A 14,345-nucleotide genomic window follows, 5' to 3' on the forward strand; every position below is an offset into this window, starting at 1 on the left:
AATTTACTGTAAGTGTCTATTGTGTGCCAGCATGGGCAGCTACTGTACAGTTAACTGGCACACAGACAAACTTGAATGAAACACCCACAATTAACTGTAATTCCTTCAGCTGCATTAAACTGAGACAATGTCTGCTCTGAAAAGGAACCATTCCGTATACTACAGGAGGTGAACTAGGGTCAACACGATGTACTGTAGTAGCCTGATTCGATTTCTTGGGGGGAAAATGTTGCTCTCATTGTCAGCATACTTATTCTTGTATTAAATACAGGCTAGTGAAATGATGAAAATGACAAAAATATTATGCCACATTAGAACATGGTTAAATTTTCACATTTTCTTCACAACAATCAACAAACTCAGGGAATCAATTACAGAACAGCACAAAATGAATGCCCCTTAAAGTCTCCCCCATTTAAATTGGTAAAAATGTCACTAGCATTTGGGAAAGGATAAAAAAAAGTGTTCTCCTCAGAGCACAGGTCTCCACCAGCCTAGCCAGAGTCCGCAAACTGTGGTCATACACTAGCCACTTGGAATGGAATCTGAAAAATCAAATGTATACATCTTGATCACATCTTGATCGCCCTCAGATTGTGCGAGTGAGGAAAACATGTTTATTGTACGACTTATGGTTCAACATTTATATGCCAAAGTAGTTAAATGTTCAAATGGAAGTTCTTCTTTCACTTAGTGGGAATGTGAGTGCAAAGTTTTCCAGCAATCGGGCAGGCAAGCGTCTTGGTTACATGAATATAGATAATGTGTACTGATTTGCGTGATGTTTGGACAAAATCTGTAGGAGAAATTGGCCTCATGGTGGGAATATAACAAGCCTCCAGGTAGTGCGCGTGCAAACTGACGAGTGCGCGCGCACACACACACACACACACACACACACACACACACACACACACACACACACACACACACACACACACACACACACACACACACACACACACACACACACACACACACACACACACAGGATGGACAGACAGGGGAGACAACGCGGAGAAAAAACATACACAGTGCTCAGAAGGATTAAACTCCTTTCCCACATGGGAGACCCAGATTTTAATGGATGTGCATTACTGTAGCTGATATTGAAGTTCACATGTTAACATAAAGCAGGATGAATGCCATTCTCTTAATTAAATAAATACATATGCCGTCTTTAAAATGAAATCACATGTCTGGGTTATATTTCAGTGCATAGAAAAAAGTGAAACTGATGGTAAAAACTCTCGCACTGTTAAATTGGCTTAGTTACAGTCAAAAAAAGCTTTGACTATACGGAACAAAGACAGGCACAAATGTGACGAGACCGTGTCAATTATTCATAGATTAAAATTCCATAGTCATATTAATTTTGTTAGTTTACCATGCATCAATCACCCCCCCCCCCCCTCATTACAGGACACTGCTCTATACTGAGGTGTTTGTTTTTTAAAGACTACTAGAACTTTCAGTTAGGTAGACTCCAAGAGCACAGGGCTGACGGTTGCAGTAAAGGCCACCCAAAAACCAATATGCACATAATACTACTTACCAATAGATACTTTTCTAGAGTCTAAATATTTGGTGAGATTAAGGAACAACACAGAGGTAGTTACTGCTTATAGTTTGTCTATGTCTTGGGGTACTGTGAAGTTGTGAATATAATTAGGCCTGTCACAATTATTACATAATCGCCTAATCGAAATTATTTGGCATAATCGTCAAAAAACATTTAAAAAAATTGTGGAAGAATCCACAAGCTCACAATAATGCGAAGTGTAGTGAGCTTGTAACTCGGCTATTTCTCGGCAATGGTCACCAAGTTATGTCCACACTCCTGTGTCATGCAAATTAGGATTGTTTTGGCAGACTCCTGAACAGCATTTGTGACATGTCTGGTGAGGATTGGAGCAATGGTGTGCCTGAGGCCGCCGGGGCCCCCTAGTGTGACTATTGTCATGGCAGACCCCTGAACAGTGTTTGTGTCAGGTGTCGTGCAGATTGTGACAGACCTACATATAATACTACCCAAAATCATAGAACATTCCACAAATAAGGCAAAATTGCTTTGATTGTTGCATCCAAATAGCTCTCCACTTGCAACTTCTGGCCTCACATTGCCTCATTGATTGTGCATTGTTTACTTATCTTGGATGTGATGTTTTGGGCAAAATGTGGGTCCTCATCAAAGCACACCCTAATCTTCCCTCTGAACATGTAAGTGGGGTGATTAGAGGTTGGAGGTCATGCCAATCCACTGTTTGACCAGTTGGTGGGCAATGGCTTGTCTGGGAGGCATGGTGAAGACTGGACTGGATCCTCTGTACACGGAATCAATCACCTGTCAGATCGTGAAACATGTTCAGTGCACTGATTGGTCATTAGATAAATTGAGGTAAAATATTAGCAATGTTAGTATACTCTCTGTATTTAGTCTTTGTACATTCTTTCTGTACTGCATAAGTTCCTATATACCCAAATAGCATGTCACTTGTTCGTCATCAATGCCAATCCCACCTAAACAATGTAGAAGGTGTTATGTCCATAAAAGTAAAATTATGGTAACATAATACATTCAGCACATACAAAAGGAACAATAAAAACATGAACAATATATTAGTAAAATGTCACACAAAAGCTAGCCTTGCGGAGTCTAAAGTTTGGCATGCTACTAGTCCTACATTGTAGGACTAGTAGCATGCCAAAGTTTGTGCTATTGCCATTGAGAATGCATTGGGCATTTAAGTTAAATAACTCAGAAACTACAAATCATTTCAAAGTAAAAAGTTCCAGCATTTGTCTTCACAGTAAGCTGAATTATAAAATGTGTGAATAGAGTTTCTAGGTGAAAGTAATTTTTTGACGTGCCATAGAGCTGCCATTGAGCCCCATTATAAATTTCTCAAATTTGAAAGCACTATATTTCTAAAACTATGAAACATTTCAAAGATTCCATTTCAGGCAAACATGTCCACCGTAAGATGAACCTACATAGGTTTGAATGGGGTTTCTATAGTGTAAGTATGTAGGACTAGTAGCATGCCAAAGTTTGTGCTATTGCAGCCATTGAGAATGCATTGGGTGTTTAAGTTAAATACGGGGGGGGGGACATATTTTGACAGCAGAAACTGCCTGTCATAATTTCTTATAGAGCTGGTCATTTTGAAAGTAGATCTCACGTCATAAATGTGTGGGCACCCCTGGTCTAAACCTTTGTTTTTCTCCGTCCACTGTACAGCTCAATAAAGCAGATATGCCTTGCAAATGTTTTTAAAAAAAAGTGTTTTCCTCCGAGTGAGGCTAGGGGGTCTGTTAAGCCTTTGGAAAGCTCTGGCTGATAGTGTTCCTAAGCTTCTCAAGGCTGCACTAGCTGTGTCTAAGGTCAAATCGAGGGTATTCGAAAGCAACATAAAATCCCATGCTTTTAGTACTCCTACTGTGTTCTTCACAGTTCTTTACTAACCTGCTGCCTTGTAAACCAACGTGCTTCCTCAATCTCCTTTTCGTCCACCTTGATGTCGGTCGACAGGGCGACGGCCATACAGCCAATCATGAGGTTGGAAGGCATGGGCCATGGCTGGCAGGAGATATACTGAACCGGTCCTACCTTCACGCCACTCTCCTCCTCTACCTCCCTCTTAACTGCAGCCTCTATTGCCTCACCTGGAGGAAGACAGGGAGAAACTGAGAGTTCCCTGACAGACCCCAGTTCACTTCACTTTAAATTGTATCTCTTTAGTTCCATTTAAAATCTTTGGAATAAAAATGGCTTCAGCGAAATTGGTGCTGCATGGATGTGTTATTTGAAGGTGCTCGGCTACATTATGTACAACTATAGGCTCCGTGTCATGCTCTAATTGCACAATCACTGACTAAGTGGATGATATTAGCCTATAATTATTTCACGGCCTTGAATCTTATAACACGGATGCCAGTGATTAAGAGCTAGATTTACCCACATTTGTAACCAAAATTGTTCACCAATGAACAGTGGGTTATCGTCATTACACTATACTGTATTGTACAATATATTGGGGTTCTAACTTGTGTTATAACCGTGGCTCCTTTACAATGTTAAATCCAAATTGTGCGCATTGCACAGCACTGTACAGCACTGTACATCTCTTTTTTTAATGTTTTTTTTTGTGGCTTTCGCCTTTATTTTATTAATTTTTTTATGAAGGGACAGACAGTAGGCTGACAGGAAATGGGGAGAGAGATGGGGGGGTGACATGCAGTAAAGGCCGTCGGGAACGGGAGTCGAACCCGCGGCACACTGCCAGACTGGATTACCAGCCAAGGTGCCTGGACCGCTGAGCCACGGCCCAGGCCAGCACTGTACATGTGTGTACAGTGCTGGCCTGGTGGTGTGTGTGTGTGTGTGTGCGTGTGTGCGTGCGTGCGTGCGTGCGTGCGTGCGTGCGTGCGTGCGTGCGTGCGTGCGTGCGTGCGTGCGTGCGTGCGTGCGTGCGCATCTAGAAACGCAGTATTGTATGTGTATTACCAGGCTCTATGAATCCCGCCAGGCAGGAGAACATGCCAACAGGGAAGACTTTCTTCCTGCCGAGCAGACACTGGTTTCCATCAGGATGAATCACCAGCATTATAACTACTGGGTCTGGAATCACATGAGCAGATGATGCCTGACCTGCATTATTCATAACCTAATCTACCAACAGTCCAACACACAGGTAGCAGGATTAACAGGTAGCTTGGATTAACCAAGACTACTTTTTCAGGATTCATAATATGTTTGAATTTAAATCCTGAAAAGTAACTGTTTTGGACATACAAGTTTTCCACCCGATAGAGACAATATAATAAAGAGCTTGGGCCTCCTTTTGTAAAAAAGGGAAAAAAAAGTATTTATGATATAATTATAAATGTTAAATATATTACAGGCTGTCGGGAAGCAGTGAGGCAATGCATAGGAGGAAAGCACTGGCTAAAAGGAAAGAAAACTGAAGATGAATGAACCAAGACTAAGGGCCGATTCATACTCCTATTTTACCGCTGTTTCGGCGCTGTAGTGCCGAAATGATTTCGGCTCGTCAGAAATTTTCAGTAGCACCGAAGAGCCGACTTTAGGACGGTACCCGCCCCCCCGAACCTCAAATGACGTCACATTGTAGGCTCTACAGCGCCGAACCGACTTTTATTCGGCTCTAAAATAGGAGTATGAATCGCGCCTAAGTGGACTTACCAACGCGAGGGTAGCAGGTATTGTGTACACCTTGCAGGCTTTTACAGTCAGGATTCAGGCAGGTCCTCTTGTACCCTCCATCCTCCATTTTAGTACCACTACCACAGGTCGGACAGAAACTGTAGCGGCTGTGCCACGCCAACACTGCCCTTGCCTGGGCTATGATACCTGATGGATGGATGAGAGTTTTATTTGTTTCAAGTTTAGCTTAGTCGTGAATGAATAAGGTTATTGTAAGTTTTTTTTTTTTTTTATATATTCTGTACTAGAAGAAAATAGTTATTTTGTTCGTCAGTTTGATAGACAAATTAACAATTAGGCATTTTAGCAGATGTTCTTCTTTATCGACAGTGACTACAAAGTACAAAGTGTAAATTGCATGATCTCATGACAACTAACAACAGGTTAAGCAGCCAATTAAACATAGTATACTAGCAGGCAGACATCAAAGGTAGCATCTGTCTAAATAAAAAGCTTAGCATCGTTAAGTAACAACACCGGTAATTTCACTAAGCTGTACCTTTGTTTATTCAAATGTAATTATAATAATACATATTAACATCATACAATTACAATTTAGCAGACACTCTTAATCTAGATCGATTTACAGTAAGCAAGGACAACACAAGGTAATACATCAATGCATAGAAATAGTCATCTAGTAAACCAACAACCTATCATCAGTCTAACAGTAGAATATCCAAAGATAATCTGTACATTGAAACTATCAAACTATAGGATGCTAGGTCAATAATGACTTGGCATTTGTCTACATAACATGCTATAAAAATTTAAATTTTAGCCTTTGCATAAGCCTACAAGGTCGCCGAGGCGAGTGCAAGTGCTGCGGCAAGTGCTACAGGCTAAGGTGGAGTCTGAAGAAGTGAGTCTTCAGACTATGGCGGAAGATTGGGAATTTGGGAGTGAGTCTGCAGTTTTAACGGGAGTTCTAATGGGAGTTCATTACATAGTTTGGGAGCCAGAAGGGAGAAGAGTCTGGGACGTGTGGAGTGTTGTCTCAGATGTCATATATTTAGACAAGACCCAAAATACTGGACAAAAATGTCAGAATATGTTTGATGAATGGATGCGAGTGTGACGGTTGAGAAAACTGTGTATTTAATCTTTTTAGTCATTCAAGACATTTTAAATACAAACACAAACACAAAGTGGGCAAAGCCAACAAAATATGAAACAAATGCACAACGCTCAATGCTCACCAGCCTCATCTTCACTGAGAGTCAGCAGGTCTCTGTTGGGTCTCTGAGGGAAAACGCTATTTGCCTCTCTGCTTAGTTTAAGGAGCTCAGCCGGTTCTGTGTCTGTGTTGATGGCAAACCAGGCAGGAGGCTCCCTGATACCGTTTGTCTGAGGGGAGGATGTTGAGGAAGAAGAGGGCGTGTTCCTCTGCTCTACCCCGAGGAAGATCATCACAGAGTCTGGTTTGTGGAGTAGCTCTTTAACCACTTCGTACCCAAGCCGGCAAACTTTGGTGTGTGTCTATCAGGGTGAGAAGCAGGATTCTGTTTATTCACTACATCCTAGAGGGTCTGTTCAGCAACAGGTGATTTGGTTGTTGGATAACCGAAACACTCCAGTAATGATCACACCTGTACTTCTCATAGGTCTAATGGTTAATTGGCCTTACCCCTGGGCCGTCTTCCTGGGAGCTTAACATGGGGCTGAGGTTGGAGAAAAGCAGGTAGACAGAGTCTGGGCTTTTCTGTTTGGCCTCCAACCAGGCTGTGTCTGCCCTCCTCTCACTCTGCCTGTCCAGAGGCTCTCGGTTGAAGTAGTTGTCCTGTTGGTAAAGGTCAGAAGTCTGCAGGACATGCTGTGGTTGGTCAGGTGTCCCAGCCAACAGGTCAGAGATGTGTCTGTGGCCCCAGAACTTGGCGATGTCATAGGCCGTCTGAGATGAGTGGTTCACTGACAATTTGTCACAGCTTCACAGAGAACGGGGGACAGGAACATGCTCAGGGTTGAGGTTAGGTTAAGTTTATTTGGACATCCATGCAAAAGCTATTAACCAATTAAAACAAGACAAGCATGCATCATTTCAGAGTTCTCGTCTCTGGAGATAAGAGGTTTCTGCCTGACAGCAAGGATATATAGCAACATGCGTTTTTCAGAAACTGTAAGGATTTAGAAGGCATTTGTAGAATCGAGAGGAAGAAAGACTACAAAAGCGGACAACCCGCAACATTCCAAATTAGAAGAGTATTTTTATAGGTGCAAGGCTCAGAAGTGCAAAATGGAAACAAGGAAGCGCCAGCACACAATAAATGTCCATTTGTAGAATCGGCCTCAGGTAGGCTATTAATGGGTTAATGGTATAGTGATATTTTTTGGTTACGTTTTTTTAGAAGTGTTATAGAAAATAGAACAAAATGATGTCATACCCATGTGACAGGAGCGTTTCCGCCACATCATAGTGTCCATTACGTGCAGCCATCATCAGCGCGGTCCAGCTGTTGTGTCCGGAGCAGTTTAGCAGGGAGGGGGAGTGGGACAGAAAGGTGGACAGCAGGGACACGTGCCCTCTGGCTGCTGCATCCAAAAACTTCTCCTCCATCTCCTCCACTGCACTGAGCTGGACACTAGCCATTGTAGCTGCAATGACAGGAAGAGAAAGGGAAGTAGGCAAAATCAATAAAGGTTCTCAAAGTGGGGTCCAGGGACCCTCCTTACTTGAGGGGGTTCCAGGGGTCCCTATAGTTGTTGAGGAAGAAAAAGGCGACGGCGTGCTCCTCTTCTCCACCCCAAGGAATAGCATCAAAATCAAGTTCAAGCACTCTATTTATATATATATATATATATATATATATATATATATAAATGTATATATTTATATATAGCTCGCCAAATAGTTTAACAACAGATCTGCTATTTTTGAAAATGTTGATCTCACAAATGTGTGGAGATTATTTTTAAATATTTTAACAACAAATCTTTCCAGATGTTGTTGCTTTGGGTCAATCGCTTTGGGTCCTTGACCTTCACCTTGACATGAAAATGTTTGAGAACCACTGTAGATGATTCTGTCCCAAAACGTGGATTTATTTCCAAGAAAATGTACAGTACTTTTGTGTTGCATAAACATCAAGTAAAACATAACTTATTACCCCAGTATCACTTCAACAAGAATGAAGCCTATAGATATGAAAGTCGACTGATGCATAAATTATGCAGCATAACTCATGCCTGACAAGTTGGTATACTGTATAGGCCTATATCTTCAATCAGCTGTGGTGGTTGATTCATATTTTCAGTCATGTAACGGGGTTGTTACATGACGTAAACTATTGCAAATCAGGTAGGCTGCAGCAGGCAGTCAACTCCCTGAACTACACCTATCTCCCTCTAACTATGTTAGTAAATGTAAACGTATTACACATAGAGGAGAGCTGTACTTAATGTTTATTTTAACAAGATAAACGTTCAAGAGAACATAATTCGGTGTACTGTACATGCGGCATGATTTGCTAGCTGGGTAATAGACATCAGACCAACCTTGTTGTCAGGAATATGCGGATGTCTGTCTGAGCAGTGTTCCATCAGCAGATATAAGCTAGCAGATATAAGACTTCCGGTGGACGATCTCTTCAAAATAAGAGTAAATGTAGGCCTATACCATTATAGTACCAGTAGCCTATAACATTAAAAATATATCTAAATCCCCCACATGGAGAGAATTCAGCTGGAAAAATGTGAGTCGTTTCTTTTGCACTCCAGCCCAGAAAAGAGTATCAGTCGGACTGTTGGAGACTCTGTGGGGAAACATTGGCAAATCATTTTCATGTGTTCTGGAGTTGCCCTTCTGTGGTTCCATTTTGGAGAAGTGTCCACAGTGTCCTGGAAGCAGTTTTTGGTGTTGACATTCCTTTTGATTTTAAAACCATGTATCTTGCAGATCTGGAAGGACTTCAATTTGCAAAGCAGGATCAGTATCTACTGAGGGTACTGCTGGTGGCATCCAAAAAAGCCTTAACAAAAAAGTGGCTTACAAATGTTATACCAACTATGAATGAATGGATTGATTTAATCTATAGTATATTTATTATGGAGAGAATTACATTCAGCTTCAGAGGTCAAGTTGAAGTCTTCACAGATAACTGGTTTAGATGGATTGCTCATGTTTCTACCATAAGACCTGATTTTTTATAGTTTCAGTTAAACCTGTTAAACCTGTATATGCACCTGTTTGAGGTACTTATGTATTATGAATGATCATCGATCACACAAGGGCAGATATCTCCCCTTGTGTGTATTGTACGTATATTGTCTTGTTTTGTTTTCGGTTGTATGTATTGTCAATTGTCAGTCGTTTCGTTTTCATGTATGTTTGATTAAAATTCAATAAAAACGTAAATTAAAAAAAATATATATATATATATCTAAATGGATTAAAATGTTGTTCACTGCAGTGCATGGCCTTCACAAATTGGATGCTCAGCTGACAGGAGACGGGTCGACAGGCCGTACAGTACAGACAGTGCGGCCAAATAGAGGTTACAAAAGTGCCATTTCCAGACTATAGTGGACACTGGGCCTACGCACGTGTTCAGGAAGACCTCCACTACTACAACACCACTCTCCAGTCCAGTGCGGCTGGTAAAAAAGTGCCCACAACAAACGCTGGCCCACATTAACCTACCTGACCTGGCGGAGACCTGTGCTCTGAGTAGCACTTTTTTCTTGAAATAGGCGGGATCAAATGTAAAGATATTGTTAGTGTATTCTTTCTTTTCTTTTCTTTTTTAATAAGTTATAATAAAGTCAACTTTTCTTGACAGTATCTGGAAATTAATATCACATCACTAGAAATTTTAAAGATCATCTCCCCTCCTATGTAGGTAAATATGCACGCATATGCATTTTTAGACACAAAGATTCAGTCAAATATTTTGTTTGCACAGCCTAAAGAACCACATCCTTGAACACGTTGATGTGTGTAAGCGTAGTTACACCACACATTGCACGACCTTGACATATTGAGCAACAGGGATGTCTTATAAAAACAACAGTTCAGAGCAACATGGAAAAAGGCTTCACTATTTACATTCTGGTGTTAACTCAGCATATCTCTATACACTTGCCAACTATCTTCTCAAAGAATAGAGATCTTAAAACATTTTCATGTCAAACAAATGTATGCTTTTATGGAAATAATATACTTTATGTAAAAGGGATTAGCATAAACCAACCAATTTTATTTGTGTAAATAAAATGTAGGTTTAAAGTATGAATGTACAGTCAGAAATTATCTCTTTCAATAGCATCGGAGAAAGAAAGAAAAAAGGGTAACTAAACATCTTGTTGAGTACCAGTCTAGTTTGCACTGGTTCAGCAGTGTCTCATCTTCCATTGTTCACCTTGCTGATTAAATGTGTGACTAAGTAATTCAATCAGTGGCTGTAATGCTTGTTTGAAATCAAAATATTTTTTGACACATGATTCTATTGATATTTTGACATCACTAAAATTAAACTAAGCTGTTTGTTAAATGCCCCTATGACGTTGCAAACAGCAGCTCACCTGCTCCGGTACAACCACTTGACAAAAGCACTGGAAAATATAGCAAATATAGTGCCGGGCCAGTGTAGATAAGACAAAAAGGGGCCATGAAAATAGAAAGCGGAGAAAAAAAGTATGTGGAGGCAGATGAAAGAGGCAAGGAAAGAAATCAACAGATTTTGATCTGTATCGTCTGTTTCAAAACAAGGTTACGCTCACATGAAATACAATGATATATAGAAAACATGAAATAAAAGTCATAAAAAGTTGTTGCATGCAGTAACACAAACTCGTAAAATTAGTTTTCACTCATGAATTAAACAACTACATTTATTTATATGCACACAAGTGAGAATGAAATGGTCAAGCAAAAAATGTCTATGGGACATGAGGGTAATTTCCGCTCCTCTTCAAAAAGAGACATCCAATGATCCAGTATATCTCACCAATCCACCAGTTCAGTAACAACAAAGTCGTCCTCCATATTTTGTGCAATGTGGCAGCACAGGTGACCAATGTTCTGTTTAATTTCCACTGGTACTGTCCAGCTTACTGTCTATGTACAGAGCCTAACAGCTAATGGGAGCTGTCAAAACCTCCTAATTTGTCGGGCTTCAGCTAGTGGCCAAATCTGACTTCGGAGGGAGTTCCAGTGTCTCAGCGATCTCCCCCAACTCATCTAGTAATTCTGTGAAGGCAGGTCGTCGGAAGGATTCCACCTGCGTTACAAAGACACTTGGATTACAACCAGTTTAAAATAATACAAAGTGAATATTAGTTTTCTGTGTTCTTTCCATTAGCAGTCAGACACAGAAAAATAGTTTCAAGTTCCAATGTTTATGCTGCACAAGCTAAACATTTGTGGTTGTCTATTGAACTAATTGATATATTAAAAAACAGTCCCGTGTGAAGTGAGGGGCGCTCTTATTATCTTATCGTACATCATCATACTGTATATCATCTCATTCCAGCCAATCAGAATTTGCGTCCTCACCTTCGTCTTCAATGTTTGTGTTACACAATGTTAGTGTTTACACAATCACTCAAAATTGTCCATTCATTGTCAATGGCATTTAATGTTTGTGTAGGACAAAGTTTGTGTTTGCACACACACTAAAATCTGGATATAGGAGGGCCCTCAAAAACATTTAAGCATTAACATTAGATAGAATTGCAGTGACCAAACTAGAGCAGTATTAGGATCTATTGCATCTCTTCTTCAATGATTCAGATTCTCCATTAGCATGCTACTACAACAGCCTCTATAACCTGTTCTCTCTCACATGTTGTAAAACACACAACTCAGATCTATCAAACTACACATTTTCAGATCATTCTTAGGAATTTGTCCGTAATGAAATGGAGGTAAAATTGGGCTTTTCCAAACAAAACATCTCATAAATGGACTAACAGTGCAGCAGCTACAGTACAACAGGCATGCAGTAAAAACGGGAACCTCTAATAGCTATACAGTTACTGTAACAAAGTGATGTGATTGCTTTTGGTAGAGGCTGGCATGACTATAGTGCAAAGTGTCACCTTCTGTTTCAGGGTGTATGCTGCATTTCTCTGTAGTTTATACCCAACACACACCCCAACTACCAAAGCATCTCCAACACACACTAGACTATCCATCCAGCCAGTATGTCTACCCACCAGACAGCAGCTGGAAGCCAGTTCCAGTACGCGCTGAGGACAGCCACTCACAAGCTCCCTGAAGGCATTCACATCCAAGCCATAGTCCTAAAGCACATGAAAGCAAGGGGTGGAACAACTATTTAGTGTAACTAATACATTGGTACAGTACAAAATGAAAGAATGGGCAGAAGATAGGATCGTCTCAGCTGTTAATCTGATCAAAATGTTGTGCTACTTTACTTTATTTGTTTATTTAGAAGGGACAATTCACGTGCACATTCAATACATGAATGTGAATTCAATCATGAACATGCTATGAACAGCTAGCTAGAAGCTCATTTTCATCCCACACATAAAAACTACTACAATACAATACAATAACATCATAACAAAGAGAGAACATACATACATTTATCTTGACGAATACCATACAGTACATAGTTTAAGCCTAACTAAAAACCTTTATACCTACTATGAAGTCTAATACCTAAAACAACAAAATAGGTAATGCCTAATTTGATATATTAAAGTTAATCAGTGTTCACATGTTTGGGGTATTTTTAGCCATTGGTGTAGTTGTTTATAAAAGGTACATAGGGTGGGGCTTTCCCTTAGATTGACTGGGAGACTCGATGGACAGGACATTCTGTCCAAAAGTGGCCTATGATGGACTGCACACAGTCCCTTCTGGTGTCTGACCTAGCGCCTATGATGGACTGCACACAGTCCCTTCTGGTGTCTGACCTAGCGCCTATGATGGACTGCACACAGTCCCTTCTGGTGTCTGACCTATAGCGCCTATGATGGACTGCACACAGTCCCTTCTGGTGTCTGACCTAGCGCCTATGATGGACTGCACACAGTCCCTTCTGGTGTCTGACCTAGCGCCTATGATGGACTGCACACAGTCCCTTCTGGTGTCTGACCTAGCGCCATGCCCAGTGACTCTCATCACGCACTGGAGGAGGAGCCAGTCACTGCCCCTACCTAGATTGCGCTATTCCCTGGTTCGTTCGTGTTTTTTTTCCTTTGACGCTCATATAAGGACTGTGTTCAAAGAAATAAACAGATCACCCCGGATATTTTACTCATATGGATAGGAAGCATCAACTGAAGGTGGCAATATACCCAAAGACTAACAAAATAAACGAATCACGAATCAAACAACCCAAATCCGGGCTGTGCCAGTCGCATACTACATGCCCATGTCTTGACAGAGCGTGACATATTTTAGTAGACATTCATTTCAGACCCGGAAGTATAGTTTTAAGATTTTTACGGCAGAATTAATTCAATTTTCTCCAGAAACAGGCTGTATCAAATATGAATTAACATCATAATCAATGTAGAGCCATCTCCCTGGCAGAAAATCCTGGATGAGTTTATTTTGGAACATACTGTAATTCTTATATGAGGCGATCTAAGATCCCCTATGGGGATTACAACATAATTCTTATATGAGGCAATCTAAAATCCCCCTATGGAGAATACAACACAAATAACAAAAACACAAATCAGTGAAACAGTGACCTCTAGCGGCAGTGAAGTCAGACTTCAGTGGTCTATAACAGTAGTTCTCAACCTGGGGGTCACAACCCCTTGGGGGGGTCGCCAAATTATTTCAGGGGGTTGTCAAAAACATTGACAACCCCTGGTCTATAATAAAGAAATCTTAAACTTTAATGATTTATTGAGTCTTAAGCCTAATTTACTTGAAATGTTCAGCTGTCGAGCTCCTGTCCTGGGTTTGAATACCATACCATTAAATGTAAAGTGAAAAGTAGGGCATTGCTGTAAAAGACTTTCTCCAAGGTAAATACAGGTAAAAACTCCACCTGTGTTCTGGGCAGTATCTCTGGGTCAGCTGGGATTCTGGCCAGTATCTCACAAAGTACAATCCCAAAGGAAAACACATCAACCTGCCAGTCAAACCATGCAACACACTGTCAGTCAGTAATACACAAGGATATCGGTGCCGTCAGGC

General features: G+C 40.8%; 2 protein-coding genes across 2 annotated transcripts in view; both read right to left on the minus strand.

Annotated features, from left to right (window-relative positions):
- Window positions 1-1,047: 1,047 nt before the first annotated feature.
- On the minus strand, window positions 1,048-8,781 carry nudt12 (nudix (nucleoside diphosphate linked moiety X)-type motif 12). The gene is made up of 8 exons (XM_079516272.1): window positions 8,720-8,781; window positions 7,609-7,819; window positions 6,855-7,152; window positions 6,427-6,706; window positions 5,207-5,374; window positions 4,508-4,621; window positions 3,467-3,666; window positions 1,048-2,344 (listed from the first exon to the last, which is right to left on the minus strand). The coding sequence occupies exons 2-8, from the start codon at window positions 7,812-7,814 to the stop codon at window positions 2,234-2,236; spliced, it is 1,377 nt and encodes a 458-aa protein (XP_079372398.1). The 5' UTR covers window positions 7,815-7,819; window positions 8,720-8,781; the 3' UTR covers window positions 1,048-2,233.
- A 2,019-nt stretch (window positions 8,782-10,800) lies between these two features.
- LOC306934129 (dual specificity testis-specific protein kinase 1) overlaps window positions 10,801-14,345 on the minus strand; it is a 28,602-nt gene continuing 25,057 nt past the window's right edge. The window contains exons 8-10 of the mRNA XM_079516613.1: window positions 14,197-14,280; window positions 12,380-12,466; window positions 10,801-11,442 (exon numbers count right to left, since the gene is read on the minus strand). Of these exons, the coding sequence (XP_079372739.1) occupies window positions 11,338-11,442; window positions 12,380-12,466; window positions 14,197-14,280 (276 nt within the window). The 3' untranslated portion in view covers window positions 10,801-11,337. The remainder of the gene's footprint in view (window positions 11,443-12,379; window positions 12,467-14,196; window positions 14,281-14,345) is intronic.

The sequence above is a fragment of the Electrona antarctica genome, assembly GCF_951216825.1.
Source record: "Electrona antarctica genome assembly, chromosome: 12".
NCBI lineage: Eukaryota > Metazoa > Chordata > Actinopteri > Myctophiformes > Myctophidae > Electrona > Electrona antarctica.